The sequence below is a fragment of the Phocoena phocoena genome, chromosome 8, assembly GCF_963924675.1.
Source record: "Phocoena phocoena chromosome 8, mPhoPho1.1, whole genome shotgun sequence".
NCBI classification, from domain to species: domain Eukaryota; kingdom Metazoa; phylum Chordata; class Mammalia; order Artiodactyla; family Phocoenidae; genus Phocoena; species Phocoena phocoena.
In genome coordinates this window covers 8,785,594-8,813,353 of record NC_089226.1, presented here as the reverse complement: position 1 = coordinate 8,813,353, position 27,760 = coordinate 8,785,594, and the positions used below count along the sequence as shown (strand labels likewise).

The 27,760-nt window shown below is 38.1% G+C and overlaps 1 protein-coding gene across 3 annotated transcripts; it reads left to right on the top strand.

The window, feature by feature from the left end:
- The first annotated feature begins 572 nt into the window (after positions 1-572).
- On the top strand, positions 573-26,714 carry CHEK1 (checkpoint kinase 1). Of its 3 annotated transcripts, XM_065881655.1 has the most exons (13): positions 659-689; positions 1,454-1,538; positions 3,112-3,335; positions 4,529-4,593; positions 4,686-4,755; positions 8,534-8,722; positions 9,383-9,487; positions 12,806-12,901; positions 17,144-17,252; positions 17,438-17,615; positions 17,988-18,119; positions 24,507-24,608; positions 25,834-26,714. In XM_065881655.1, the coding sequence occupies exons 2-13, from the start codon at positions 1,474-1,476 to the stop codon at positions 25,927-25,929; spliced, it is 1,431 nt and encodes a 476-aa protein (XP_065737727.1). In that variant the 5' UTR covers positions 659-689; positions 1,454-1,473; the 3' UTR covers positions 25,930-26,714. The 3 variants fall into 3 exon arrangements, with proteins under 3 accessions (XP_065737729.1, XP_065737727.1, XP_065737728.1); XM_065881657.1 differs by lacking the exon at positions 3,112-3,335 and having other exon boundaries at positions 573-689; positions 25,834-25,929; XM_065881656.1 differs by lacking the exons at positions 659-689; positions 24,507-24,608 and having other exon boundaries at positions 1,474-1,538; positions 25,834-25,929.
- Positions 26,715-27,760: the final 1,046 nt, after the last annotated feature.

Sequence of the window (27,760 nt, the reverse complement as noted above, 5' to 3'; positions counted from 1 at the left end):
TTGGTGCCTGTTCGGACGAGACATGGTAAAACTGGTTATCCTGACATTACTTCCAGCTACAAAAGAGTAGCTTTCTTCATCCCGATGCCTTCCCACCCCCCATTACAGTGCAGCCAGTATTTGATGCTTCTCGCTCCTATCACAAAGTTCCTTTCATTCTAAACAGGATCAATGCTCAACAGCTGTCCCTGGCTTCTCGGCTCCAGTTTTATCTGGGCCGCGCTTTAAAGTTATAGAGACAGCACTTACGGAGTGTGATCCTCGCTACCCTGCCAGGCAGCGGGGCGAGATGCTCGGGGGGGTCCGGGGCGGCGGTAGCTAGCCCCGCAGTGCTGCTCTCCCCGGGAGCGCGAGGACGGGCGGCCAGCCGGCCGGCCGAGGTCACACGCTGTGTCCCACTTCGCGTTTGGGCCCGGAGGTCATTCACACCGATGCACTCGGCAGTTCTTAAACCTCTTCAGCCAGGCTCTCCTGATTTGAAAGTAACCCGGCTCCGGCCAGCGTGAGCCTGCGGGGAATGCAGGCGCCAGGCCCTGGCCGGCCCAATCTGCAGAGCAGCCGGCGCAGGAACGCGCGCCTCCTTGCTTTCCGGCAAGGGAGCGCGCGTTTGCGACAATGTGACGCCAGCAAGTTTTGGCGGGAAAAGCCCTGCATTTGGATTCCTGTGGTGGCGGGCAAAGGACGGCCTGGTGAGGAAGGGCGGCCGGTAGAGGGGGAAAGTTCCTGGAGCCGGAGTTCGGGGGCTACATGATTTAGGAGGGGCACAGCGAGAGAAAGTTCTCAGCGCCGAGCCTAGAGGATCGGAGAGACTCCTGCGGAGGGGCGGTTTCGGAGGGTGGAGGAGTGGGGTGCCAGGCGGACCCCGTTGTACGGGACTGGAGAGAAGACTTCCTCTGCAGGCCGAGAGCACCCGAGGTTTGGGCCCCAGCCGTCCGCGTGTCACCCAGCCCTTCCTTCCGCTTCTTGGGGCAGTTTGGCTCCGCCCCGAGCTCCTCCTGGCCTTGGGGACGGGGCGGGGGTGGGAACTGGGAGTGAACGGGTCGGGAGGAGCGGCTGCGGTCCTCGTAGCGATTTATTTCCTCCTCTGCTAGCCCACATCCCCTTACTCTAGCCCGACGCTTCACCTCTCACCCCCTTCCCCAGTTCCCCACCGTAAAGCACTGGTCCCCCAACTCTTCCGCGCCACTGGTACGTTTCCTCGGCCGCCTGGAAGGCGGCGTTTCAGCCTTCGCTTTGCGTGGGAACGGGGCTTGTGAGTTACCAACGAAATGCCAGAGTTAAGAATACTTGCTTTTGCTTTAAAGACTTGGGTAAAATATGGATGAGGTGTAAAGGGAAACCAGGAGCTGTGATTCACCTTGAAGAATCACGGCAAGAGGCGGAGCTCAGCGGCTTTACAGATGATTGAAGCGTGTCTTCATCCACCGTCTTTTCTGGGTTCCTGCTTTTACAGCCGCGGGACTTAGTGGAGTCATGGCAGTGCCCTTTGTGGAAGACTGGGACTTGGTGCAAACCCTGGGAGAAGGTGCCTATGGAGAGTGAGTTTGCGTCCTTTTACCCCGACTTCACACTTGCTTTAGTTTTCTATTGTCTCCTTTGAGTACAAGTTGGTTATTTTGGAGAACAGATCTTTGCATTTGAAATCTAAAACTTTGGGGAACTAAAGCTACACAATCTTTTGTAAGGGTTATATTTTTTTTCTTCCTTTTAAAAACAAAACAAAACAAAAACATTCTCTTCCTAAAGAGCTAGAGGAGACTTCTGAAGTCAGTTTCTCCTCCCACATACTCCTTCCTGGGGTTCAAACATAGTGGTTAAATGAGCAAATGAACAGACTCTGGAGTCACATTGCTGGTCATTGTTTTGTGTTCTTAGGCAGGCTTCTTAATGTCCTTGTGTGCCTCTGTAAAATGGCATATCCCACAAGTACTTAGAACAGTTACTGTAGACACATATAGTATCGGATTAATAAATGCTAGGTAATGTTATTACAATTAAATGAATAGAGCAAGAATGAAATCTTGCCGTTTGGGACATCATGGATGGACCTAGAGGGTATTATGCTAAGTTTAAATAAGTCAGACAGAGAAAGACAAACACTGTATGATTTCACTTAATAGGTTGAATCTAAAAAACTAAACAAATGAACAAACAACAAAAAGAAACAGAATTAGATACAGAGAACAAACAGGTAGTTGCCAGAGGGGAGGATGGTGCTGGGGAGGAGAGAAATACCTGTGGTACAAACTTCCAGTTGCAAAATAAATGAGTCTCCGGTATGAAATGTACAGTGTGGGGAGTATAGTCAAGAACTATGTAATATCTTTGTAAGGCGACATATCCTAACTAGACTTATCGTGGTCATTTTGAAATGTATAGAAATATCGAGTCACTGTGTTGTAACAGGAACTAACATAGTGTTGTAGGTCAATTATGCTTCAAAAACAAACAAACAAACTCATAGAAAAAGAGATCAGATTTGTGGTTACCAGAAGCAGGGTGTAGGGGAGGGGAAGTTGGATGAAGGCGGTCCAAAGGTACAAACTTCCAGTTAAAAGATAAATAAGTACTAAGGATGTAATGTACAACATGATAAATATAATTATCACTGCTGTATGTTATATATGAAAATTAAAAGAGTCAATACTAAGTTCTCGTCACAAGGGAAAATATGTATTTTTTCGATTTATAAAATTTTGTATCTATATGAAATGATGGTTGTTCACTAAACTTGTGATAATCGTTTCAGTGCTTTATGTCAACTATAGCTCAGTAAATGTGAAAGAAAAACAAGTTAAATGAATAGAGCATGTGTATATGTGATGTGGCCTAGAATTGCTATTATCCCATTTTAGTTTATTAAGAATTTATTAAATGACTTGGATGTACAGCATAATGACTTCTTTGGAACACTAGCTATCATACTTCACATTTCAGAAAGGAGTAGTATCTGTTGAGAACATGGCGTAAACCATTCCCATGGTTTCTCCCAGGTGGAGAAACTAATAAAGGTAAAATAGTTTTGGATGAGTTATGTTTAGCCTTTTGAAGTTTTAAAAGAAATATAATTCAAATGTCTGGAATATTATAACTCTTCCTTTTTCTTTTTAGAGTTCAACTTGCTGTGAATAGAAGAACTGAAGAAGCAGTTGCAGTGAAGATTGTGGACATGAAGCGTGCCATAGACTGTCCAGAAAATATTAAGAAAGAGATTTGTATCAATAAAATGTTAAATCATGAGAATGTAGTGAAATTCTATGGTCACAGGAGAGAAGGCAATATCCAGTATCTATTTCTGGAGTACTGTAGTGGGGGAGAACTTTTTGATAGAATAGGTATGGAAAAGATTGAAGATAATTCTTATGCTAAATAAGTTTTTAAATTTGTTTTTTAATCTTGGCACTGCTGCTTCTTCATTGTCCATTCAGACTTGCTTATGCAATAGTGAAATTGGAGTAAATTTTCTTGTTTTTGCAACTTATGTAAACACTGGATACATATGTAGAGTCATCAAAGAAACTTTTTTCCCAAGTTGTATAAGTGATTTGGGGTGGGATTGCTATTATGTAGAGTTTAAGAATGGTAAACTGTGGTCTCATGGTGAAGAATCATAAGTGTGATGTATGCATATGCAGAAAAAGTTTTTTTTTCTTTGTAGACATTCTAGTCTCATGAAATCATTGCATACATTTACAGATCCAAAATAATAGCAAGTTATTACATAAGTGAAATTGAGAATTTTCTACGATTGCTTTATATATATTAAGTAAAATCTGCTTGCTGCTTAAATTTTCTGTGTAGATTCAAAGTCTTGATATTAAAGAACAGTAAGAAGTACATAAAATATATTCTGTGGATCTAAATTTATTATTTAGAGCTATTGTATTAGCAGTTAAAAAGTGATTATTAGAATCTTCAGTATCTATCTCAGAAAAGTTGAGAATAAAAGAAATCAAAAGTTAATGAGGGAGATAAAAATATAAAAGATAACTGACAATAGAACCTTTCTTAATAAAACTGTATTTCCTGAAGTAACTTCACAGGACTTCATGGTTTTGTAGTAGTGCGAGAAATTATATGAAGTTTAAATTTGTTGTTAAGTATTTAGTGAAATCAACTTAGATTTGTGTAGGCTTCCACTTTGGCAATTACATTTCAGGAGTGGAAAAAATATTGGCATAGCATTTAGAAGAAATTAGGGGAGAATTTGAAAGATACCAAATAAATCATGGTTAGTATAAGTAGGGGCTTTCAAGGTATGGCTTGCATTCTTGATTTGGGTGATAGTTTGTTATTTCTCTGTACTTTTCCTGTGATGTTAATTTATTTTTGCCACTTAACACATGGGGAAATGTGAGTTATTAAGTACTATATGTACTAGTGGACTCCAGAATCTTTTCATTGTTAGCATTAGATTCTCTTTGCTAAAGTACAATCACAAATGTTTAACTTTCGAATTAGGAGACTGTGTGGTTGATGACTGATTATATTTACCTGGTGAACTAACTTTCATAACTAATTCTTATAGAGCCAGACATAGGCATGCCTGAACAAGATGCTCAGAGGTTCTTCCATCAACTCATGGCAGGGGTGGTAGGTACAGTTGTCTCTAACTTTTACTTAAAATTAGTCTTAGTGAAGTAAGTTACCCTATTCTGGTATGCTTTCCTCTGCTTCTCTTTTAGGTTTATCTGCATGGTATTGGAATAACTCACAGGGATATTAAGCCAGAAAATCTCCTATTGGATGAAAGGGGTAAGTTTAGCATTTTGTTGCTGCTACCTAATCATTTTAGTACAGCCATACAAAGGCAGGATCAAGGCTTTCCATTACCGAAATTTCAGGGCAAAATATATGAAATTGAAATACCCTGGACCTTCGCCTTGACGTATTTGTTCTTTTTAATTTATGACTTGGATAAAGATGCAGGGCTTTTAGTTATATTTTATGGATGTCATAAAAACTGAGAGGGATGGATAGTGTTAATGTTAGCTTATAGAATCAGGATCGAAAAAGGTGACAAGTATCCACTGATATGAGGCAGTGATTTTTGTCTGTTTTGTTTAATGTGTTAGAATAGTGCCTGGCAAATAGTAGGTTTTCAACAATGTTTGTTAGATGGATGAATTTAGCAGACCAGAGAGGTGGGTCAGATTTAACACATACTGGATCGTTACTCAATTCAGTATTTGGATTGAAAAAAACTGACGAAATAAGTACAGTTTAATGGCATGTCTTTGGCAGCAAAGAAGGTTTAAAAAGACTTACTAGGCAGCAGACTTCATATTAGTCACCCATGTAATTTGATCATTGGAAAATTAAGGTGATAAGGTGAGAATGAGGAAGGCAGCAGTCCAGCACTTCTCTGGAAGGCCATGGCGGGAATAATAGGTGTTTGGGACAGTACTGTGAAAGGCATGTAGACTACCGAAGTACTTTTATAGGTGAGTGACCAGAATGCTGAAAGGGCTAGAAACTATGTAAAATAAGGCATAATTGAGGAACTCAAGGGAAATTTGCTAGTTGTTAAATACAGTTCTTCACAGTATGTGGGTGAAAACTATGTGGAGGCAGTTTGGATTAGTACAAAGATGACCCTCATTAGTGGATCTGCCCCAGAACTTAACAGGTTGCTTTGTTGTAGGTTTTTTTTTTTAATTTAGTTAATTTATTTTTGGCTGCATTGGGTCTCCATTGCTGCGCACAGGCTTTCTCTGGTTGCGGCGAGCAGGGGCTACTCTTCGTTGTGGTGCGCGGGCTTCTCGTTGCGGTGGCTTCTCTTGTTGCAGAGCATGGGCTCTAGGCGTGCGGGCTTCAGTAGTTGTGGCACGTGGGCTTCAGTAGTTGTGGCACGTGGGCTCAGCAGTTGTGGCTCATGGGCTCTAGAGCTCAGGTTCAGTAATTGTGGCGCACGGGCTTAGTTGCTCTGCAGCATGTGGGATCTTCCTGGACCAGGGATCAAACCCATGTCCTCTGCATTGGCGGGCGGATTCTTGATCACTGCGCCACCAGGGAAGTCCCTGTAGTAGGTTTTTAACAGGAGATTCAAACACTGGATTATTAATTATCAGGGATATTGTAAAGGGAGTTTAAACATTGCTTGGCTGGTTGGACCAAAGTAATTTTCACATCTTGTCCAACCCTGAGGTTTAGTGTTTCTGGCATTATCGTGCCCCATCATAAGTACCAGTGTATGTTCTTATCAGCCTTCTTCTACCTCTTTCTGAACTCTATAATTGACCTTCATACAAGGGGATAAATTAAGCCAGCTTATATAAATAATGGAGATGTGAATATGTAATATCTGGAATGTGAAAACTTTGTTCCCAAACTAAAAATACTGTTTTTTTTCTCTTTATAAAGATAAAAGTAATCATGAAATAAGATCAAAAGTATAAAAAAGAAAGTAAAAAATCACCAGAAATTCACCAGTCAGTTATAACCAGTGTTAATATTTTGGTTAATATCTTTTAGGTATCTTTTTATTAACCCATCTACTAACCTAGCTACTTAAGACCCTTCTTTGGTTATTTAGCCTTCTGCAAGTTGTTCCATAAAGTATGTAGCAAAATTTTAGATATTCAAAAAATTTGGTGTATTGGGAAAAGGAACTGTAGAATGGTCTGTTGATGAATCCCAAGAAATGAGAGCACAAGCTGGGAGACTTCCCTCTGCTTCTATTTTTCATTCTATGTCCATTACTTTTTGAATACTAATAGCTTTGATGGTATTATAATTAATTCTTCCCATTCCTCATATACAAATTAAGTCCTTTTTTTATTAAATAGGTTTCAAGCTACATAAAATCTTCTAGAAAGGAAGGATTGCAGTTAGGAAAGGGAAGGATTTATAGGAGGCTTCAAAGAAAATAGAGTGTACTTAAACTAGGTGTTAGGTGAGTGGGTGTTGATTATAATGATTTTTCATATCTTGCATATTATATAAATAATCTTTTGTTTCTATTCAATAATAATATTTTTTTAAAAAGAAATACAACATTATCAATATAGTTGAAGTCCTCCTCTGTATTCCTTCCAAATGTGTGCCCCTTTCTTTTTCTCAGAAGTAACCACACTCCTCAATTTAAAATTTATTATATACAGTTCTCTAAGTATTATGTCACAGACATAGTGAAACTACAGACTCAAAGGAATACTGTGGTCATCCATTAGTATTTTCGGTGATTATTGCTTATAGGTAACTTGGAACTCTTAATCTCAGTGATTTGTCAAGATTGTGTCATATATAGCTTTTCAAAGGATAATTACAGTGGCCGCCTCCCAAGTCACAGAAGTAAACATCAGTGGCTTACATATTATATTGGGTGGATGTAATTGATTTTTAAAGAACCAGTCCCCTGTTTTGGAACATTTAAGTTGTTTCTAGCTTTAAAAAAATATAAGGCAGTGATGACTATTCTATAAATTAATGCAAAGGCCAATATAAAAATTAGGTCATGTTATAATGAATATTTATTATGGCACTTGCCGTTTTTTCCATTTATACCTGATTCCATGTCAGTACATATAGATATACCTTGTGTTTTTTTGTTTGTTACCTACATAATCTCATTGTACATGTGTACTATAAGATTTAATCATTTCTTTATTGATGGACATTTAGGTTATTTACAAACAGTATTGTTATGGTATGGATATCCTTATGTTTGTGAATTTGTGGAAGTACTTTTGTGGGTGTGGTCCTAGAAGTGGGAATTCCTAGTTCAAAGAGCATGAGTATTTCAAATTTTGGCATCTTTTGCCAGATTGCTTTCTAAAAAAGTTTTACCAGTTGATACGTAATAATAGGGGAGTCTCCCCTATCTCTGAAGACTGGGTTAGATTCCCTTTCTGTAAGATCTTGTAATGTTCTATATTTTCATAACCTCGACAGCAGTTGTTATTGTTAGTCTTCAGTAATTTATCTACCTACATGGCTAGCACAGTGTCACTCAGTTACGGTAGATATGCACTAAGTGTAGTTAAGGTGAAGGTTCTGCCGATAGCTTGTGTGTGCTGAAGATGGGAAGTTAGAGTGGAAATTTGCTCTTCTGGTTTGTTTTCTGTACAGAGTCATCCTCCTTTTCTAAACTTAGCCACCTTGACAAGAAGTTCTGGTGGTTTGTGGGTCTTTAGTTTCGGTCCAGCCAGCTGGGTTTGTCCACTGCTGGTAAAGTTGTGCCTAGTATGTTATTGATGTCTCCCTCCTGCCCTCTGCACAACCCGATGAGGGCATGGCTCTCTTTTCAGTGTTTAAGTCTGGAGTGCTCTTTTCTAGAAGGCCCTTTTGACTCCAGGATCTTTCTTTAATCTGGTCCATACTGTTTGTGTATTGACAATATTTGTCTTAAGTTAATAGAAGCCATGAGGCCTTTTTCTAGTTTTAACTATATGATAATGTCTTTAATTTCTTCTTTTTTAAAATTTCTTTTTGGTCATAACACCAGTGGTTTTCCAATACAACTCAACTCCTTTAAGTATATCTATTTACAAAACATTTTTATCCAGTGCCATCCTCTTTTCCTTTGGTTTAGATAACCTCAAAATCTCTGACTTTGGTTTGGCAACAGTGTTTCGGCATAATAATCGTGAGCGTTTATTGAACAAGATGTGTGGTACTTTACCGTATGTTGCTCCAGAACTTCTAAAGAGAAAAGAATTTCATGCAGAACCAGTTGATGTTTGGTCCTGTGGAATAGTACTTACTGCAATGTTGGCTGGAGGTAAGAGCTTTTTATTTATTTATTTTTCTGCGTAATTTTTTTTCATCTTTATTGGAGTATTATAATTGCTTTGCAATGTTATGTATGTTTCTGCTGTACAACAAAGTGAATCAGCTATATGTATCCATATATCCCCATATCCTCTCCCTCTTGAGCCTTTCTCCCACCCTCCCTATCCCACCGCTCTAGGTCGTCACAAAGCTGATCTCCCTGTGCTATGCAGCAGCTTTGAGTTTTTTAATCATGATAAAATTCCTGTCCTTAGGAAAGCCAGGTTTCTTATACCAAAATAAATGAAATGAATCAAGGGGATCCATATTTATGTGATAGTATTTTAATATTAACTTATTTATAACTAATTTGGAACTTTTAATCCCAAAGGTTTTTAAAAATGAAGTCTGTATAGCTATTAAATGAAATATCACAGTAGCTCTCTCTTTTAAAATTCATGTGAATACTTTTGGAAAAGAGTAAGGCAGGAAGTGGACTATCTATCTTAGAAGTGCCTCTAAAATTTCTTAGAGTTGGCATTCTTAGTTTGGAAACCATATTGAATTAATTTGGAGAAAACTTTTACTGGATTTGTGTCATTGATTATTTTCCCTTAAAATTGTATAATTATTTGAACACTCAGAAAACTGGGACTTGTTTCTTTTTCAGAATTGCCGTGGGACCAGCCTAGTGATAGTTGTCAGGAATATTGTGATTGGAAAGAAAAAAAAACATACCTCAACCCTTGGAAAAAAATCGATTCTGCTCCTCTAGGTAACTGGGTTATTTTGATGTAAAGTACTGATTTCTTGGATAATGAAGCCTAGTGCTATTTGAATTTTTTTCATACATTTTTTTTTTCTTTTTAACTTCTAAATCATTATGTAAATAATCCATGATCTTTATAGATGAAGTAGAAGAATAATAAATTAAAAAATTGTAAAATCCAGCCCTATAATCCCAGCACTCAGGAAGAGCTTCTTTATTTATTTATTTTTAACATCTTTATTGGAGTATAATTGCTTTACAATGGTGTGTTAGTTTCTGCTTTATAACAAAGTGAATCAGTTATACATATACATATGTTCCCATATCTCTTCCCTCTTGCGTCTCCCTCCCTCCCACGGAATAGCTTCTTTTAATGTTTTGATATGTGCTTCTATATTTTGTAGTAAAAACTATGTGTTTGTTATATATGTATATTATTTATAAGTATGTGTGTTTTCACAAAAAATGACATCCCACTATACATGTTATTTTGTAACCAGTTTTTGTGTGTGTGTTGATGCTTTGTGAACATTTTTTCATGACTGTAATTGTAGGTCTACATCACTGTTTTTAAAGACTGTGATGGTATTCTGCTATATGGACATGGCTGGCTTGCTATACTTATCCAGTTCACCTTTTTAGAGATTCAGGATTTTTTCTAATTTTTCACTGCTGTGAAAGAGATATGATGATCATCCATATAACTTAATCTTTGCACATACCTTTAAATTATTTAATTAAAGTAAAACCCCAGAAGTGGAATTGCAGGGTCAAAGATGTATACAGTTTTTAATTATTATTGTTTACTTTGCCAAAATGTTTTCCGGAAAGTTTGTACCATTTCATCACAGTCTAACTAGTTTACATTTAAACTTTTTTTTTTTGGCCATGCTGTGCGGGATGAAGGATCTTAGTTCCCTGACCAGGGATGGAACCCGTGCTCCCTGCAGTGGAAGAGCGCGGAGTCTTAACCACTGGACTGCCAAGGAAGACCCTTAAACTTTTTTTGTTTTGACTAATCTAATAGACCTACATATAAGAACCGTATTCTGGTTTTTTTTTTTTGCGGTACGCGGGCCTCTCACTGTTGTGGCCTCTCCTGTTGTGGAGCACAGGCTCCGGACGCGCAGGCTCAGCGGCCATGGCTCTCGGGCCCAGCTGCTCCGCGGCACGTGGGATCTTCCCGGACCGGGGCACGAACCTGTGTCCCCTGCATCGGCAGGCGGACTCTCAACCACTGCGCCACAAGGGAAGCCCCTCTGTTTTTTATTTTTATTTTAAATTTAGTACCAATGAAGTTGTATATTCATTGTATATCTATTAGCTTTTAGTCTGTTTTTGTGAACGTGTCTATTTTGCTCATTTTTGGTAGGAGGTTTTCTTTTTACTTTATATGAGGTTTTTGAAAAACATTAATGTCATTAGATCTTTGCATTCGTTACAAATATTTTTGACAATTTGTCATGTATTTTTATTTTGTTTATGCTATTTTGACATGCAGAAGTTTTATATATATTTTTTAAACTTAACTTTTTTTTTTAAGTAGCTATTTATTTACTTATTTAGGCTGCACTGGGTCTTAGTTGTGGCATGTGGGCTTCTTAGTTGCAACATGTGTACTCTTAGTTGTGGCATGCATGCGGATCTCATTCCCTGACCGGGGATCAAACCTGGGTTCCCTGTGTTGGAGCATGGAGTCTTACCCACTGCACCACGAGGGAAGTCCCCAGAAGTTTTATATTTTTATTTATTTAAATCTAGTACCTGTCCTTTGTGGTTTCTGACTATATCATCATGTTTGGAAAGGTCTTTTCTACCCTCAGCATTAGAAAAAAATTACCTATGTTTTCATTTATGTTTTTAAGGCTTTATTTTTTTCATTTAAATCTTCAGTCCATTAGAAAATTATTTTGGTGTTGGGAGATGAATGAATTCTTTATCAATATAATTAAGGTACCTTAGGATGATGGTTGCTTTTATTACTGTCTCTTAAAAAGTTATTGGAGGGACTCCCCTGGTGGTCCAGTGGCTAAGACTCTGTGCCTACAGTGCAGGGGGCCTGGGTTCGATCGCTGGTCAGGGAACTGGATCCCACATGCATGCCGCAACTAAAGATCCCGCATGCAGCAGTGAAGATCCCGTGTGCAGCAGCAAAGATCCCATGTGTCGCAACTAAGACCCAGCGCAGCCAAATAAATAAATGTTTTTTAAAAAGTTATTGGAAAGTAAATTTCCCTTATAAAATTGTGTGAATGAGGACTTAATATGACATATTGGAACAGTGAAGTTTGGTATTGAAAATGGATAAAAGGGGTTTTTTTTTGCTATCTTTGTATAAATATCAAGTGAAGAGAAACATTTCCACCTAGCTCTTGTTCTATTTATTTGCAAACAACTGAGAGTCAGCTCTGGGAAGAATATTCAAAGATATAGACGGTAGCAAAGAATGCATGAAAATTTTTTTTTTTTTTAACATCTTTATTGGGGTATAATTGCTTTACAATGGTGTGTTAGTTTCTGCTTTATAACAAAGTGAATCAGCTATACATATACATATGCTCCCATGTGTCTTCCCTCTTGCGTCTCCCTCCCTCCCACTCTCCCCATCCCACCCCTCCAGGCTGTCCCAAAGCCCCAAGCTAATATCCCTGTGCCTTGCGGCTGCTTCCCCCTAGCTATCTACCTTACTACGTTTGTTAGTGTGTATATGTCCATGACTCTCTCTCGCCCTGTCAAAACTCACCCTTCCCCCTCCCCATATCCTCAAGTCCGTTCTCCAGTAGGTCTGCACCTCTATTCCTGTCTTATCCCTAGGTTCTTCATGACATTTTTTTCCCTTAAATTCCATATATATGTGTTAGCATACGGTATTTGTCTTTTTCTTTCTGACTTACTTCACTCTGTATGACAGACTCTAGGTCTATCCATCTCATTACAAATAACTCAATTTCATTTCTTTTTAAGGCTGAGTAATATTCCATTGTGTATATGTGCCACATCTTCTTTATCCATTCGTCCGATGATGGGCGCTTAGGTTCTTTCCATCTCCGGGCTATTGTAAATAGAGCTGCAATGAACATTTTGGTACATGACTCTTTTTGAATTTTGGTTTTCTCAGGGTATATGCCCAGTAGTGGGATTGCTGGGTCATAAGAATGCATGAAATTAAAGCAAAAATTCAGTAGCTTTATTCTTTCTCTTCCCCGGAAATAATATTTGGACATAAGGAAAGCAATAGAGGATGTGTGTTCTACACCACAAGCTGTAGGCTTTTCTAATCTATTTGAGTCTTTTATAAATGTTGTCTTAATGTTTTGTTTTCAGCTCTGCTGCATAAAATCCTAGTTGAGAATCCATCAGTAAGGATTACCATCCCAGACATCAAAAAAGATAGATGGTACAACAAACCACTCAAGAAAGGTAATATCCTTAAAATACAAGTATTTTTTTTTTCTGTGAAAAAAAGGTACTTGTAAAGTCAGTATAAGTCAACAACACAAAAGAGCTGTGGTCTCTGTCCTCATGAAGATTATAATGTCTAGTACAAAAACCAGAAATAGAAAAAATAATTTTAAGCTCATTAATAATTATAAAGTGGAAAGTCAGGGTACTACAGCTAAGAATTTGACCAAGTCTTAAGTGACAAAGAACACTTATCTTGCTGAGGAAATCACGTTAAATCTAAGATTTGAAGATTAAAGGGGAGCTAGCCAGAAGAGTAGTAGCAAGATGAGTGGCAGATTCTGAACATGGAAACGGCATCTGGGATGTCTTGGAGGTTAGAAAGTGGTGCATTTGAGGAACTGGAGAGAAGGCCAGTATGGGATGGACCATGTCTGGCTTGTTCATCATTGCATCACCTGTGCTTAGCATAGTGTGTGGTCCATCACAGGCATTCAGTAAATGTTTGCTGAGAAAGTAAGTGAATGGAGAAGGGAGAGAGAGAGAGAGAGGTTTGAGATGAGGTTGGAGAGGTAGATAGCAACCAAACCGTGGAAGACCTTGTAAGCCACGTTAAGGATCTTGGGCTTTAACCGAAGGCTGTTGGGAAAACCTTTTGAGAGACTTTAAGCAAGGAAATGACATGCTTATGTGTTTGGTTTTGAAAGATCTTTCTAGCTACTTTTTTTTCACTGTTTTTGATCCTAGATGTGAGAAGATGGTAGGCTAGACTAGGTTAGTGATAGTGGGATTGGAAAGAAGAAGTTGATTCCAGAGAAATTTAAGAACTAGAGTTGATAATACTGGTGATTGTTTATATGTGGAAAATGAAGGAGAGTGAGGAGTCAAAGATGTCTCCTTTCTGGTTTGAACAGCTGTGTAAATGGTGAAACCATTTACTTCGATGTAACTCAAAAGGAAAAACAGATTTGCAGGGAAATTTTATTCGATTTTGGACATTTTATTTGAATTTGAGAAGTTAAGTAAAACTGTCTCATAGGAGTGTGTGTGTGTTTGCGTGTGCTTGTGTGCATGCATGTGTGTAACTCAGGAAACAGGGCTAAGCTGGAGATGTCAATTTAGGTGCTTTCTGTAAATAGATGGTGATTTAAACTGTGGTAGTAAATTAAATTGAGTATATGAAATTTTAAGGAATGCCAGTGTTTAAGTGATGGGCAGAAGCCAGAGAAACAGAAAAGTAGCCAGAGAGATGGGACATCAGAAGAATGTGGAGTAAATTTGTCCTGTGTATTCCATGATACGGCAGTTATTCATGATCTTGGCAAGAACAGTTTTGGTGGAGAGTTAAGAATAAACTCTAGGGCTTCTCTGGTGGCGCAGTGGTTGAGAGTCCACCTGCCGATGCAAGGGACACGGGTTTGTGCCCCGGTCTGGGAAGATCCCACATGCCGCGGAGCGGCCGGGCCCGTGAGCCATGGCCGCTGAGCCTGCGCGTCCAGAGCCTGTGGTCCGCAATGGGAGAGGCCACAACAGTGAGAGGCCCGCGTACCGCAAAAAAAAAAAAAAAAAAAAAAAAAGAATAAACTCTGTTGTACAGGGATTCTAGTGTAAAAGAGAGTTAAGCAGAGTGTAGACAGCTCAGTAAAGAAGTTTGGCTGAGAGAGAACAATAGCTAGAGATGAATGAGGAATTTTTAACTCTTCCCTGAATGTTTCTTTTACCTTTCACCTTATTCTAATTGAAATCCAGCTCTCCCCTGAGGACATTGCTTCTTCTCAGGACATTGCTTCTTCTCAGGCGGTAGGTGTTTTCTTTCCTGCACCCTCATACCCTTGATCTGGGAGTGGAGCAGGCATCCTCCTTGTTCTTTCTTCATATTCCTCTGCCCATCATTTTGAATCCTATTATCAGACTCTACCACCCACTATTCCCTCGTAATAATCACCTTCTGAACCTCAAATTAAAATTCCTGCCACACTGTCACTCTCTCCAGTACAGCTCTTGACCTAATTTTTGTCATGGTTCTTGGTAATTTAAATATTCATTTAGATGGTCCTTCCACTGTCATCACCTCACATTTCCTTGGCTTTCTCTCCTCTAGCGATCTTGTCTTCAAGCATCCTGCTTGGACCACCAGTATATTTTTTTCTGGTTTCCTCCCTCTAGTACCCTGACTCCAGCAACACTTTGATCCCACCTGGACTTGCAGGCCATCAATTCTACTACCTTTTCACTATCTTTTATCTGCCCCCTTCTCGGTCCCAAGTTCCATCCTCACTATTTTAATTCCCAAGGTTAGTCACTGTAATGACTTCTTTACATTTATCTTCAACTTCCTTGCCCATTCTCACTTTAAAAAAAAAAATTATTTATTTTATTGATTTATTTTTGGCTGTGTTGGGTCTTTGTTGCTGCGCACGGGCTTTCTCTAGTTGCAGCGAGTGGAGGCTACTCTTCATTGAGGTGCGCGGGCTTCTCATTGCAGTGGCTTCTCTTGTTGTGGAGCACGGGCTCTAGGCACATGGGCTTCAGGAGTTGTGGTACGCGGGCTCAGCAGTTGTGGCTTGCGGGCTCTAAATCACAGGTTCAGTAGTTGTGGCGCACAGGCTTAGTTGCTTTGCGGCATGTGGGATCTTCCCAGACCAGGGCTTGAACCCATGTCCCCTGCATTGGCAGGTGGATTCTTAACCACTGTGCCACCAGGGAAGTCCATTGCCCATTCTCTCTTCATCATACTTACTGAGCAAGTCTACCTAACCTAAGTTTAATCCTGTTTTGTACCCACTCTACACTTACACCTCCACAGCTGATTGCCGCTGAAGAAAAATATGCAGCACTGTCTGCTTTCAATTCAAGATCACTGATCTCAAGTGGGCCCTTAATCCTTCCAGGCAATCATAATGCATTTCCCCACTTCTTTCACAACACTACTCTCCTAAATCACATTTTTATACCTTTCATTTTCTCTTCAACTTCTCCATCCTCACTCTCAGTTGGTGGCAATACTTCCTATTTCGCTGGGAAACAGAAGCAATAACAAAGGAATTCCCACAAACTCCTACCACCATCTCTACCCACCTGATTAACTGCCTCTGTGCTCGTATACTCTGCTTTCTCCCATTGCTCTGGCTAAATTGCTCCAGATACAAACCAGCCCTTTCTCTTGAGCACTAGATGCAGTTCTCTTTTGCTTATTCAGTCTAGCAATTCTTCTCTGTTTCTGCTTCATTATTAACTCTTCCCTCTTTACTGTATCTTTCTTATCAGCATAACAACATGCCGTTTCTCCCATCTTACTGCCTGATAACATAGTAGGCTTAATAAAATATTTGAATGAATGGATTAATAAATAAAAAGGTTGGTTAAACTTAAGCATGTTTAAATGGTTTGGGGGTAGATCTAGTTGAGAGGAAGAGGCTCAAAGTCTAAGAGAGAGGGAATAAAAGAGCGTCAAGGTCCCTGAGGAGAAAGGAGGGTATGGGCTCAACTACAAGTAGAGGGATGGACATTTGATGGGAGGATAGAAGGGGAGAGGATGGGTAGGAATGCAAGTAAGTTAGCGGATTTGGTAGTGGCAAGTTGAGGGAGTTTCCAGTGACTTTATTTTCTTTGTGAAATGGGAGATGGTATCATATGCCAAATAATGAGGTCCTGGAGGGTGGTCTTGGTTAATCTGACAGGAGTATAGAAGTTTTGAAAGAATCATTGTGGAAAGGGAGAGGAAACTGACTAGAGAAACGTAGGACTAACTGTCCAGGTTGAGGATCCAGCTGAGGGTAGTAGCCATGAATTTATAGTAGCATCATATTCTATATAATGATTATTTTAGGTAAAGCTTTTCTAGAGGAGCAAAGAAGATTGGGTAGAACAGATTCATAATGTTCATTGTCATCATCACAAATTATTTTCTATTTAAAAAATTTTTGATGCCTTAGCTGGGTCTCTCAGTCTTCATCGAACATTATTCTGTTACTATAAATGGTACCATTAAAATTATGGCCTGCACTTGGAACATACTTAGAGGTCAGGATTTATGAAATGTGTAGTTTATACAATTTGGCAAGTGAGTCCTACTAAGTTCCTAACGACCACGTTTCTCATAAAATCATGTAGGAGGAGCCACTATTTGTCGTATAAGTATTTTGTGTTAAATAAATGAATTTAGATATGGTTTTACTTCTTCAAGTTGTCAGCTGGGTTAATTAAAAAATACCTGCATAGAAAACTTGAAAGCGTTTGTATTTATGTTTTCTTTTTTAGGGGCAAAGAGGCCCCGAGTCACTTCAGGTGGTGTATCAGAATCTCCTGGCGGATTCTCTAAGCATATTCAATCGAATTTGGACTTCTCTCCAGTAAACAGTGCTTCTAGGTAAGACTGATTAATAAAAAATCAAGTAGTTGTTGGATATCATAGTCCCCATGAAAAATAATACAAGTATATATTGTTTTCTTATGATGAATATGTTTTTCAGTGTGAGAATGGTAATGTGATATAAGAAAGGCCTGATGAATTTTATTTAAAGATATACTTTTCTCCATATCTTAATGCTGCAGTGAAGAAAATGTGAAGTACTCCACTTCTCAGCCAGAACCACGGACAGGTCTTTCCTTATGGGACACCAGCCCTTCATACATTGATAAACTGGTACAAGGGATCAGTTTTTCCCAGCCCACATGTCCTGATCATATGCTTCTGAATAGTCAGTTGCTCGGCACCCCAGGATCCTCACAGGTAAAGTTTTTCAAATAAATAATGGCAGCCCTTTATTTTTTATTGTCTTAAAGTCTTTTTTTTTCTTTTAATATATAAATCTAAGAAATGTAATATTAAAACTTGATACAGATTTTTTTGTTTTTTGTTTGTTTTTTTGGCCACATCATGGCACATGGGATCTTAATTCCCTGACCAGGGATAAAACCCATGCCCCCTGCAGTGGAAGCGCAGGGTCCTAACCACTGGACCAGCAGGGAATTCCTAGGGGAGACTCTGATGTATAAGAATCTTAAGTCAGAGAAAAAAATTTTCAGACCAAATAGCTATGATATGACTGCTTTTGGTGATAAATCTGATGATTTATTCAGCTTTCCTCTATTTGACATGTAGAACCCCTGGCAGCGCTTGGTCAAAAGAATGACACGATTTTTTACCAAATTGGATGCTGACAAATCTTACCAATGCCTGAAAGAGACTTGTGAGAAATTGGGCTATCAGTGGAAGAAAAGTTGTATGAATCAGGTATGTTTCATTGACTTCCGTTATATTTTTTTCCTGAAGAAAAATTTAAATATTTGAATAAAAAACTATCATTGTCAGTATATTTTAAAAATATAATTAGTTTAATTTGAAAAAGAAACAGTTGAAACTGAAGAAATTTAAGTAAAATGTTCTTTATCTTAAGAAATAATATTTCTTAAAAAACTTCTTTAAGGTTATTAAAGACACTAAGAGACTCAAGTCATTTTCTTTAAAACTATGTACTATACTTAAATTGTAACAGTTAACAATCAACTCCCTTCTATGAAAGATGGATCCATGAACAATCCCATATTTCCTCCATCTCCCTGCTCCCATCTACCAATTTTTGTTGTTTATGTTATTGTAGCATTTTTATAACATTGACATTCTAACCTGTCTTTAGGCTTTTCACAAATCTTAATATCATGAAAAACAAAAAGAGGAATATTTTGTATTAAAGGAGACCAAAGAGGCCTGATAAATAATGCAAGGCATGATCTTTCACTAGATCGTGGATTTAAAGAAAAAAAGCTATAAAGGATGTTATTGGAACAGTTGGGGAAATTTGAATATGGGTTTTATATTAGATAATGTTTTTGAATCAGTGTCAGATTTTTGGTGTGATGATAATATTGTGGTTTGTAGGAGAATGTCTTTGCAGGAGGCACATAGTGAAGTGTGTGCCGTTGATAACTTAGTTTAAAAGCTAAAAAAAAAGATAATCACATAAAAAAAGAAAAGTAAACATGCTATCTAGGTTGATAAGACCAATAAAGGGTTTGTGGTTATTTATTGCACAATTCTTCCAGTTTTTCTGTAGATTTGTAAGCTTTCAAAATTAAAAGTTAGGGAAAAATATGATTGTGCAGAAATCTGAGGCCAGCCTGATTTTCCTCTCACTTGTATAGATAATACACTCTTTTTTTTTAGGTAGATTTATTGAGATAAAACTCATATGCTATAAAAATTATCACTTTAACCATTTTAAAGGGTACAATTTAGTAGTTTTAAGTATATTCACAAGATTATGCAACTATCACCATTTAAATCTAGAACCTTCCACTGCCCCCCAGATGAACTCCATACCAATTGGCAGTCATTCCTCATACCTTCCTCCCTGGCAACCACTAATATACTTTCTGTGAACTGCCTATTCTGGACATTTCATATACATGGAATTGTATAGTATGTGACCCTTTGTGTTTGTCTTCTTTTACTTAACATAATATTTTCAAGGTTAATTCATGTTGTACCATTTATTAATACTTTATTCCTTTCAGTGGGTGAATGATAGTCCATCGTGTGGATAGACTACATTTTGTTTATCCATTTATCCATTGATGGACATCTGGGATGTTACTTTTTGGCTAAACTTTTCTCCTTTGTTAATAAGGTATATTACATTAATTGATTTTTTTTTTTTTTTTTTTTTTTTTTTTGGTACGCTGGCCTCTCACTGTTGTGGCCTCTCCCATTGTGGAGCACAGGCTCTGGACGCGCAGGCTCAGGGACCATGGCTCACGGGCCCAGCCGCTCCGCGGCATGTGGGATCTTCCCGGACTGGGGCACGAACCCATGTCCCCTGCTTCGGCAGGCGGACTCTCAACCACTGTGCCACCAGGGAAGCCCTAATTTTTGTATTTTGAGCCATCTTGCATTCCTGAGATAAATACTACTTGATCATGGTGCATAATTCTTTTAGTGTGTTCGATAGATTCAGTTTGCTAGTATTTGTTGAAAATTTTTTTTGTGTTCATAAAGGATTTGATCTGTAGTTTTCTTGTGATGTCTGGCTTTGGTATCAGGGTAATACTGACCTCATAGTACAAGTTAGGAAGTATTCCCTTCTCTTCTATTTTTTGAAGAGTTTAAGAAGGATTGGTATTAGTTCTTCAAAAGTTTGGTAGAATTCCCAGTGAAGCTATCTGGTCCTGGGCTTTCCTTTGTTGGAAATTTTTTGATTGCTGACTCAATGTCTTCACTTGTTATAGATCTATTTCCTCTTGAGTCATTTGTGGGAGTTTGTGTGTTTCTAGGAGTTTGTCCATTTCATCTTGGTTATCCAATTTGTTGGCATACCATTTTTTGTAGTATTATAGTCCTTTTAGATTCTGTAAAGTTTGTAGTAACATCCTTTTATTCCTGATTTTAGTAATTTGAATCTTTTTTTTTTTCTTTTTTTTTTTGGTTAGTCTGCTAAAGGTTTGCCAATTTATCTCTCTCTTCTCCTTACTATGTTTATCATTTCCTTCTTTTGGATTTACCTTGCTCTTTTTTTTCCTAATTTTTAAGGTGGAAGGCTAAGTTGTTGATTGGATATCATTCTTTTTTAGTGTAAGTGCTTATAGGTATAAATGTATGTCTGGGCACTGCTTTTGCTGCTTCCTATAAGTTCTGATATTTTGAGTTTTCAGTTTTTTTCATATCAAAGTATTTTCTAATTTCCCTTGTGATTTCCTTTTTGGTTATTTAGGTATGCTGTTTCATTTCCATATCTGTGAATTTTTCAAAATCCTTTCTGTTGTTGGTTTCTAATTGCATTCCATTGTGGTCAGAGAAGATATTTAGTATTATTTTAATTATCTAAAATTTATTGAGACTTGTTTTGTTGCCTAACATATGGTCTATACTGGAGAATGTTCCAGGTGTGATTGAGAAGAATGTAGATTCTGTTGTTGGGTGAGGTGTTCTAGGCATATTTGTTAGGTCTAGTTGCATTATAGTGTTGTTCATGTCTTTTATTTCTTTGTTTTTAATTTATTTTTTAAATTAATTTATTTTTGGCTGTGTTGGGTCTTCGTTGCTGTGCGCAGGCTTTCCCCAGCTGTGGCGAGTGGGGGCTACTCTTTGTTGAGGTGCGCAGGATTCTCATTGTGGTGGCTTCTCTTTTGTGGAGCACAGGCTCTAGGCATGTGGGCTTCAGTAGTTGTGGCATGCGGGTTCAGTAGTTGTGGCTCGCAGGCTCTAGAGTGCAGGTTCAGTAGTTGTGGCGCATGGGCTTAGTTGCTCCGCGGCATGTGGGATCTTCCCAGACCAGGGCTTGAACCCATGTCCCCTGCATTGGCAGGCAGATTCTTAACCACTGCACCACCAGGAAAGCCCTATTTCTTTGTTTATCTTTGTCTAATTTTTGTATCCATTATTGAGGGTGGAATGTTGTACTCTCCAGCTGCTATTGCTGAATTCTATTTCTTACTTTAACCCTGTTAGTTTTTGCCTCATAAATTTTGGAGTTTGGATTCTAGATAAATATATGATTATAATTGTTAGATCTTCTTGATCATCTTAACATTATATAATGTCCTTATTTGTCTCTTGCAAAAATTTTTGTTACAGTCTTTTGTTTGATGTTAGTGTACCACTTTAGTTCTGTTTTGATTATAGTTTGCATTGTGTACCCAACAACATGGATTTATAATTATTGCTTTATGTGGCTGTCTTTTTAAATCAGGTAGGGAAAAAATAGATGTTACAAACAACAAAATTGATTATTATTGTCATTTGTATTTACCGATGTAAATTACCTTTACCAATATTTTTTATTTCTCCATGTGGATTTGAGTTGCTATCTAGCATTCTTTCATTTCAGCCTGAAGGACTTCTGTTACTTTTTTTTTTTTTTTTTTTTTTGCGGTACGCGGGCCTCTCACTGTTGTAGCCTCTCCCGTTGTGGAGCCCCGGCTCCTGACGCGCAGCCTTAGCGGCCATGGCTCACAGGCCTAGCCTCTCCACAGCATGTGGGATCTTCCTGGACCGGGGCACGAACCCATGTCCCCTGCATCGGCAGGTGGACTCTCAACCACTGAGCCACCAGGGAAGCCCCTACTCTTTCTTTTTTGGGCAGGTCTGGTAGTTTCACACTCTATCAAATTTTAATTATGAATGTCTTCATTTCTTCATTTATGATGGATAGTTTTGCCAGATATGGACTTCTTGACAGTTTTTTCCTTTTAGCTCTTTGTGTCATTCCACTGCCTTCTGGCTTCTGCGGTTTCTGATGAGAAATCAGCTGTTAATATATTGAGGATCTCTGCACATGATGTGTCACTTTCTCTTGCTGCTTTCAAGATTCTCTCGTCACTGTCTTTCAACAGTTTGAATATGATGTATCTTGGTGTGGATGTCTTTCATTTTTTCCTAGTTGAAATTCATTCAGCTTCCTGGATGGGATTGTTTTTCATCAAATTTGGGAAGCTTTTGGCCATTATTTTTTCAAATGTTCATTCTGCCCCATTCCCTCCTCTCTCTCTGGGACTCACATTGTGCATATTCTGATGCACTTGATGATGTCCTGCAGGTCTCTTAGACTCTGTTCATTTTTCTTCATTCTTCTTTCTGTTCTTTAGGAACATTCTCTACTGACTTCTTTTTTCCTGTGTGGGGGCCATATTTTCTCATTTTTCTGTATGCTTTATCCTTTTTTATTGAAAACTGGACATTTTGAATATTACAATGTGACAACCCTGGAAATAGATTTTCCCCTCTTCCCAGGGTTTGTTATCATTGACAATTGATGTAGTTTTTGATTGTTTAGTGACATTTCTGATCAAATATTATAGTGTCTGTCTTCTTTGTTGTGTGTGATCTCTGAAATCTTTGTTCTCTTAGCTCAATGGTCAGCTAATGATTAAACATTAAATTCCTGGAACCAAAAGCTAGTTTTTGCAGAGGGGTTCTATGTGCGTATTGGGGCATGCCGTCAATACCCAGCCAGGCAGTTTACAGCTCTGCGTTAGCCTTCACTTCCTGCTTGTGTGGTGCCTCATGGTCAGCCAGAGGCAGAGCTTAGAGCCTTCTCAGACCTTTCTTGAGCATGTACAGTGCCTTGGGCATAAGTATAGGCTTTACAGTCCCAGGAATATGTGAGAGATTTTCAGAACTCTTATCCCTCAAAAACATCTCACTCCTAAACCTTTCCTTTCAGCCTTTTTAGGTAATCTGTTTGTCCCAACTGTTCTGCATTACCCCAGTAAGCAAGGGTTAAAGCATTTGCCTGTAGGTACTTTTGACAGATGCTCCCCAGGTGGCAACTTTAACACAAGTCCTGTGTAGTTAGGCAGGCAAAATAAAGACAAGTGTGTTGAGCAGGTCTTGCAGGAAGGTAGAACAGCTTAAGACAGTTTATGAATGAGGTTTATTCTTGCATTTGTACCTGGACCTGGAATGTGGATGGTTATTTTCAAGGCTACTACTGAGCTGAGGAGTGGGAGTTGGGAATAAGGTGGTTACAATGTGAGAAAGCTCATCTGTTTTGTATGAGTGCCCCTGTGTTGCTGCAAGCTTTTCGTTAGTTTTCAGTGTTCTGAAAAAGTTGATTCTGACAGTTTTTGCCAGATTTTTCATTGCTTTTGTGGAGTTAATGGGCTTTTGAAGTTTCCTAATCTCCCATTTTTACCGACATTACTCCTCAATTAATTCTTTCTGCCTGAATCTTTGGAGAATTTTCTTTGTCTTTGAAGTTTAATAACCTACTTCAGATGTACTGAGTGTCTTGTGTTTTCCCAGAACATAATGTTGTTCCAGTGTTGCACCGTTGTGGTACACCTGTGTTTCTTTAATAGTCATTTCTTGAGGTGAGAATTATTAAAAATGTTGTTGTAATTTGCGCTGGGCTCAACTAGGCAAACCTGCTGATCTTGCTTGGGCTCATTCATCCAGCTAGAGTTGATGGCTTTTCTGTGGTCCAGGCCAGCCTCATCCACGTTTGGGGTCTTGGTGCTGGCTGTTGGTCTGGCCTTTCTTTCCATGTCACTCTTCTAGCCTGAGCTTCTAAAACACTAAAAGTGGAAGTTGAAAGGCCTCTTAAGACCTTCACCATCTTCTGATTGCCACTAGAGCTTTTTACCCACAAATCTGGCCTCTCTTTTTCTTTATGTTTTAATAATCTTGTTTTTCCTCTCAGTCCGTTTTTATTCTCTCTCTCTCTCTTTCTTTTTTTTTTTTTTTTCATTTTTTGGCCATGCTGCATGGCACATGGGATCTTAGTTCCCCGACCAGGGAACAAACCCACACACCCTGCATTGGAAGCATGGAGTTTTAACCACTGGACCACCAGGGAAGTCCCCCAATTTTATTCTCTTCAATTGTTTCCTCTTTTGGTTGTATCTTGGTAAAATACTAAATTTATTTTTTTGCTAAGAGTTCACATAGACTCAATCCCCGATAACGGAGCTGCGTCCTGTTTACAGGTCGGTCTGGTTGGACACACACATACCCATTGGGAGAGGAAAGTCCTAGAAGGAGTGGGATTTTCAGCTGGCACAGCTCCTGTTATAAAAGCGTCTCTCAAATTTGTATCCCAGTAGTATCACTGAACTAAGATTATAGTTTTTATTTAGAGTATTTTCTGCCCACACATCTGGTTTGACCTTATTTTCATTGTCTTAGGTTACTGTATCAACAACTGATAGAAGAAACAATAAACTCATTTTCAAAGTGAATTTGGTAGAAATGAATGAGAAGATCTTGGTTGACTTCCGGCTTTCCAAGGTATGTAGAATAGAACACTTTTTAAAAGAAAAAATTTTGTTTTGCTATTTTTAAAGAAGTATTACATGTTCATTTTAGAAATTTTAAAAACACAAAAAAGTATAAAGAAGATAAGAATCAACTTTAATTTTGTATCCAAAGAGAATACAGATTTATTTTTGATATTATATTACAATAACCTTACTATTACTTATAATATATCCTCTATGGAATTACTCTTACGTGTAGATTTTTTTTAAATGGCATTATATTTATAAATATATGGTAACTGGTTTTTTAAATTTAATATTATGAACATTTGTTCTTGTCATTAGCTATTCTAAAACAGTTTTTTCAAATGACATTTTCCTTATTATAAAAGTTTTTGTTTTTTGTAGAATGTGTAAATAAATAACTAATAAAAAAATAAAAATAGTCCTAAATTATTTTTGTCCTTAAAATAATTACCCTTAATATTTTGTAGCATTCTAAGCTTTTTCTTATTGAATTTGCATTTAATATTTTTTCATAAAAATTATGATTTGTCCAAATGTTTGCACATTATAATTAATGAACCTTTATCTGTTTGTTACAAGCTACTCTATGATTAATACTCATACACATGGAGTTTTGTTCACATTTCTGATTCTTTCTTTAGAAATTATTGGTTCTGAGGTTACAGTTTTAAAGCCCTTGACATATAAGACCAAAGTATCATATTCTCTGTTTACCGAAAGATTGTATGTGGCTCTAAATGAGGTTGGAGGAGTTGATCACATTCTTTATGTTGGAGATTTGCTGCAGTGCTATTGTCCAGATGCTTGGTATGGAATTAAATTAAGATCCTAGTGTAGAGAAACCCTTCTCATAACTGAATCACTGGCTCTGTTGTGGCAAGACTTAAAGCATAGTTGTGTAGCTTATTTTTAGTTTATAAACACCTATGAAAAACAATGACATAGGTCCAGAGATACCAACCCTTGAAATGGACAGGATGCCATTGTTTCTGCTCTCTGGGCCCAGGGTGGTGGGAGCAGTGATGGGCCCAAAGTCAAGTCAGAATTATTTATGTAGCCATTTCTTCTACCAAGATATTTTGTATTCATAAGAAGACCGGAAGATAACTGTATCTGAACATATCCATGGATGTTTGTCTCTACTTACCCCTAAAGAAAGTTTGATTTTATGGCATAGTCTCTTTTTCTTGTTTTTTTGACATTAGTTTTGGATATTATTCCTAATATAGGGTGATGGATTGGAATTCAAGAGACACTTCCTGAAGATTAAAGGGAAGCTGAGCGATGTTGTGAGCAGCCAGAAGGTTTGGCTTCCTGCTACATGATAGATCCACTGGCTCTGGGATTCCTGGTGAATATAGTGCTGCTATGTGGACATTATTCTTCCTAGAGAAGATTATCCTGTTCTGCAAACTGCAAACAGTAGTCCCTGAAGAGTTGTCTTCCCTCTAGCCAAACAGTTTCCAATTCTTTTTGTATGTTCTTCATACAAATAATACCTATATCTTAATTGTAAGTAAAACTTTGGGGAAGGGATAGATAGAATTCACTAGATATTTCTTCATCTGCATTTAGTGTCTGAATTTGAGACCCACCTGGTGGAAACCAAGCTCTGGGGATACATGAGCTTACCAGCTTTTATATCAACATAATGAAAAATGATACTCTTGTTCCATTTTTACCAAAACATTAGGTTTCATCCAAAAAGTACATATTTCCGCCACTTTGGCTTGATTACATGGATGAATTACTAAAAACAACCTTGTGATTTTGGGACAGTAGATTTATCAGTCTGTGAAGTGAAGCCAGCTTCAAAAAATATATCCCCAAGATTTATATTTATATTTTTAAAAGAGCCTGACCAGGTGTGTAAACCTGTTTTTGAATTATAATTATTAATTAAAATTGCAAGTAGGTATGTTTTTTCTGGTGTAGGTAATAATATATATGATTGGTCTTTCAAGTAGAAGTTGAGCATAACCTCTAGTGCTTAACTACCTTTACTCAAAATTACTGTTGCACATTTTAAATATTTTTCTATATTATTTTCTACTTTCACAGCTATATTTTAATTCTTTATTACAGAAATAAATTCTATTTTGAAAATGAATAGCTAACTCTGTGAACTTATTGGTGACTAAGCTTCTAGGTGATAAGGCATGAAAGAAGGTGGGGGGAGATGTAAGGAAGCTATAATGGACACAGATCTGATTCCTGGCTTTTTTTTACCTATTAGTTTTAGTAAGACCTTGTTCTTTCAATGAAATTTATATTAATTTTTGAATGTTAGATTGGGACCCAGTATTCTCTTTTCTTGGTAATTTATAAAAATTAATCAATTATCTTAGTCTGAAGCTAAGAACAGGGAATTCCCTGGTGGTCCAGTGGTTAGGACTCCACACTTCCACTGCAGTGGACATGGGTTTGATCCCTGGTCAGGGAACTAGGATCCCACATGCCGTGTGATGTGGCAAAAAAAAAAAAAAAAAAAAAGGAAGCCAAGGACATGAAATTTTATAGAGTTTATCATATATAGTATATCCTGGTAAATGGTATTACTGCAGTATACCCATAGGAGGAATACGATTGAACTTATAGGTGGCTCCTAAGAATTGAGCCAGTACATTCCCAAATATGAAAGAAATTTTGTTCCTGAGAATTGTCAGCCAGCCATTAGTAACTCAGAAACAAAGTTGTCTCTGACCTATCCCCTGAGCTCCAGACTTTATAGCCACAGCCTACCTGAAATTTCCCCTTGACTAATAGTCATCTCATGAACAAAAACAACTTTTGATCCCTGTCCTCCAACCTATTCCTCCCTAGCTTCCCCCATCTCAGTAAACGTTATATTCACTCCCTAGTTTTCTTAAGCCAAAACTCTAGAAATCATCCTCGACACGGTTTTCATATTTTGTATTCAATTCAGCAACTCCTATTTAATTCAGCAAATGTAATACCTCTAATAGTACCATTCTAATCAAAGCCATCGTTATCTCTCTTTTCATATTGCTCGTCCTTCAGTAGTCAGACTGGTCCTTCTAAAATGTGAATCAAGTATCCCTTCCTGCTCTCAACTCTCATAGCTTTTTGTCACACTTCAAATAAAATTCAAAATATTCTCTACGACCTACGTGGCTTTATGGGATATGTTCTCTT

What these genes read in the sequence shown, in the direction of transcription:
- CHEK1 (XM_065881655.1), top strand. Translation starts at nt 1,474, where the DNA reads ATGGCAGTGCCCTTTGTGGAAGACTGGGACTTGGTGCAAACCCTGGGA. An exon ending in GGAGAAGGTGCCTATGGAGA is followed by an intron (nt 1,539 to 3,111) that starts GTGAGTTTGCGT and finishes TTTTCTTTTTAG; the next exon opens with AGTTCAACTTGCTGTGAATA. An exon ending in TTGACTTCCGGCTTTCCAAG is followed by an intron (nt 24,609 to 25,833) that starts GTATGTAGAATA and finishes TTCCTAATATAG; the next exon opens with GGTGATGGATTGGAATTCAA.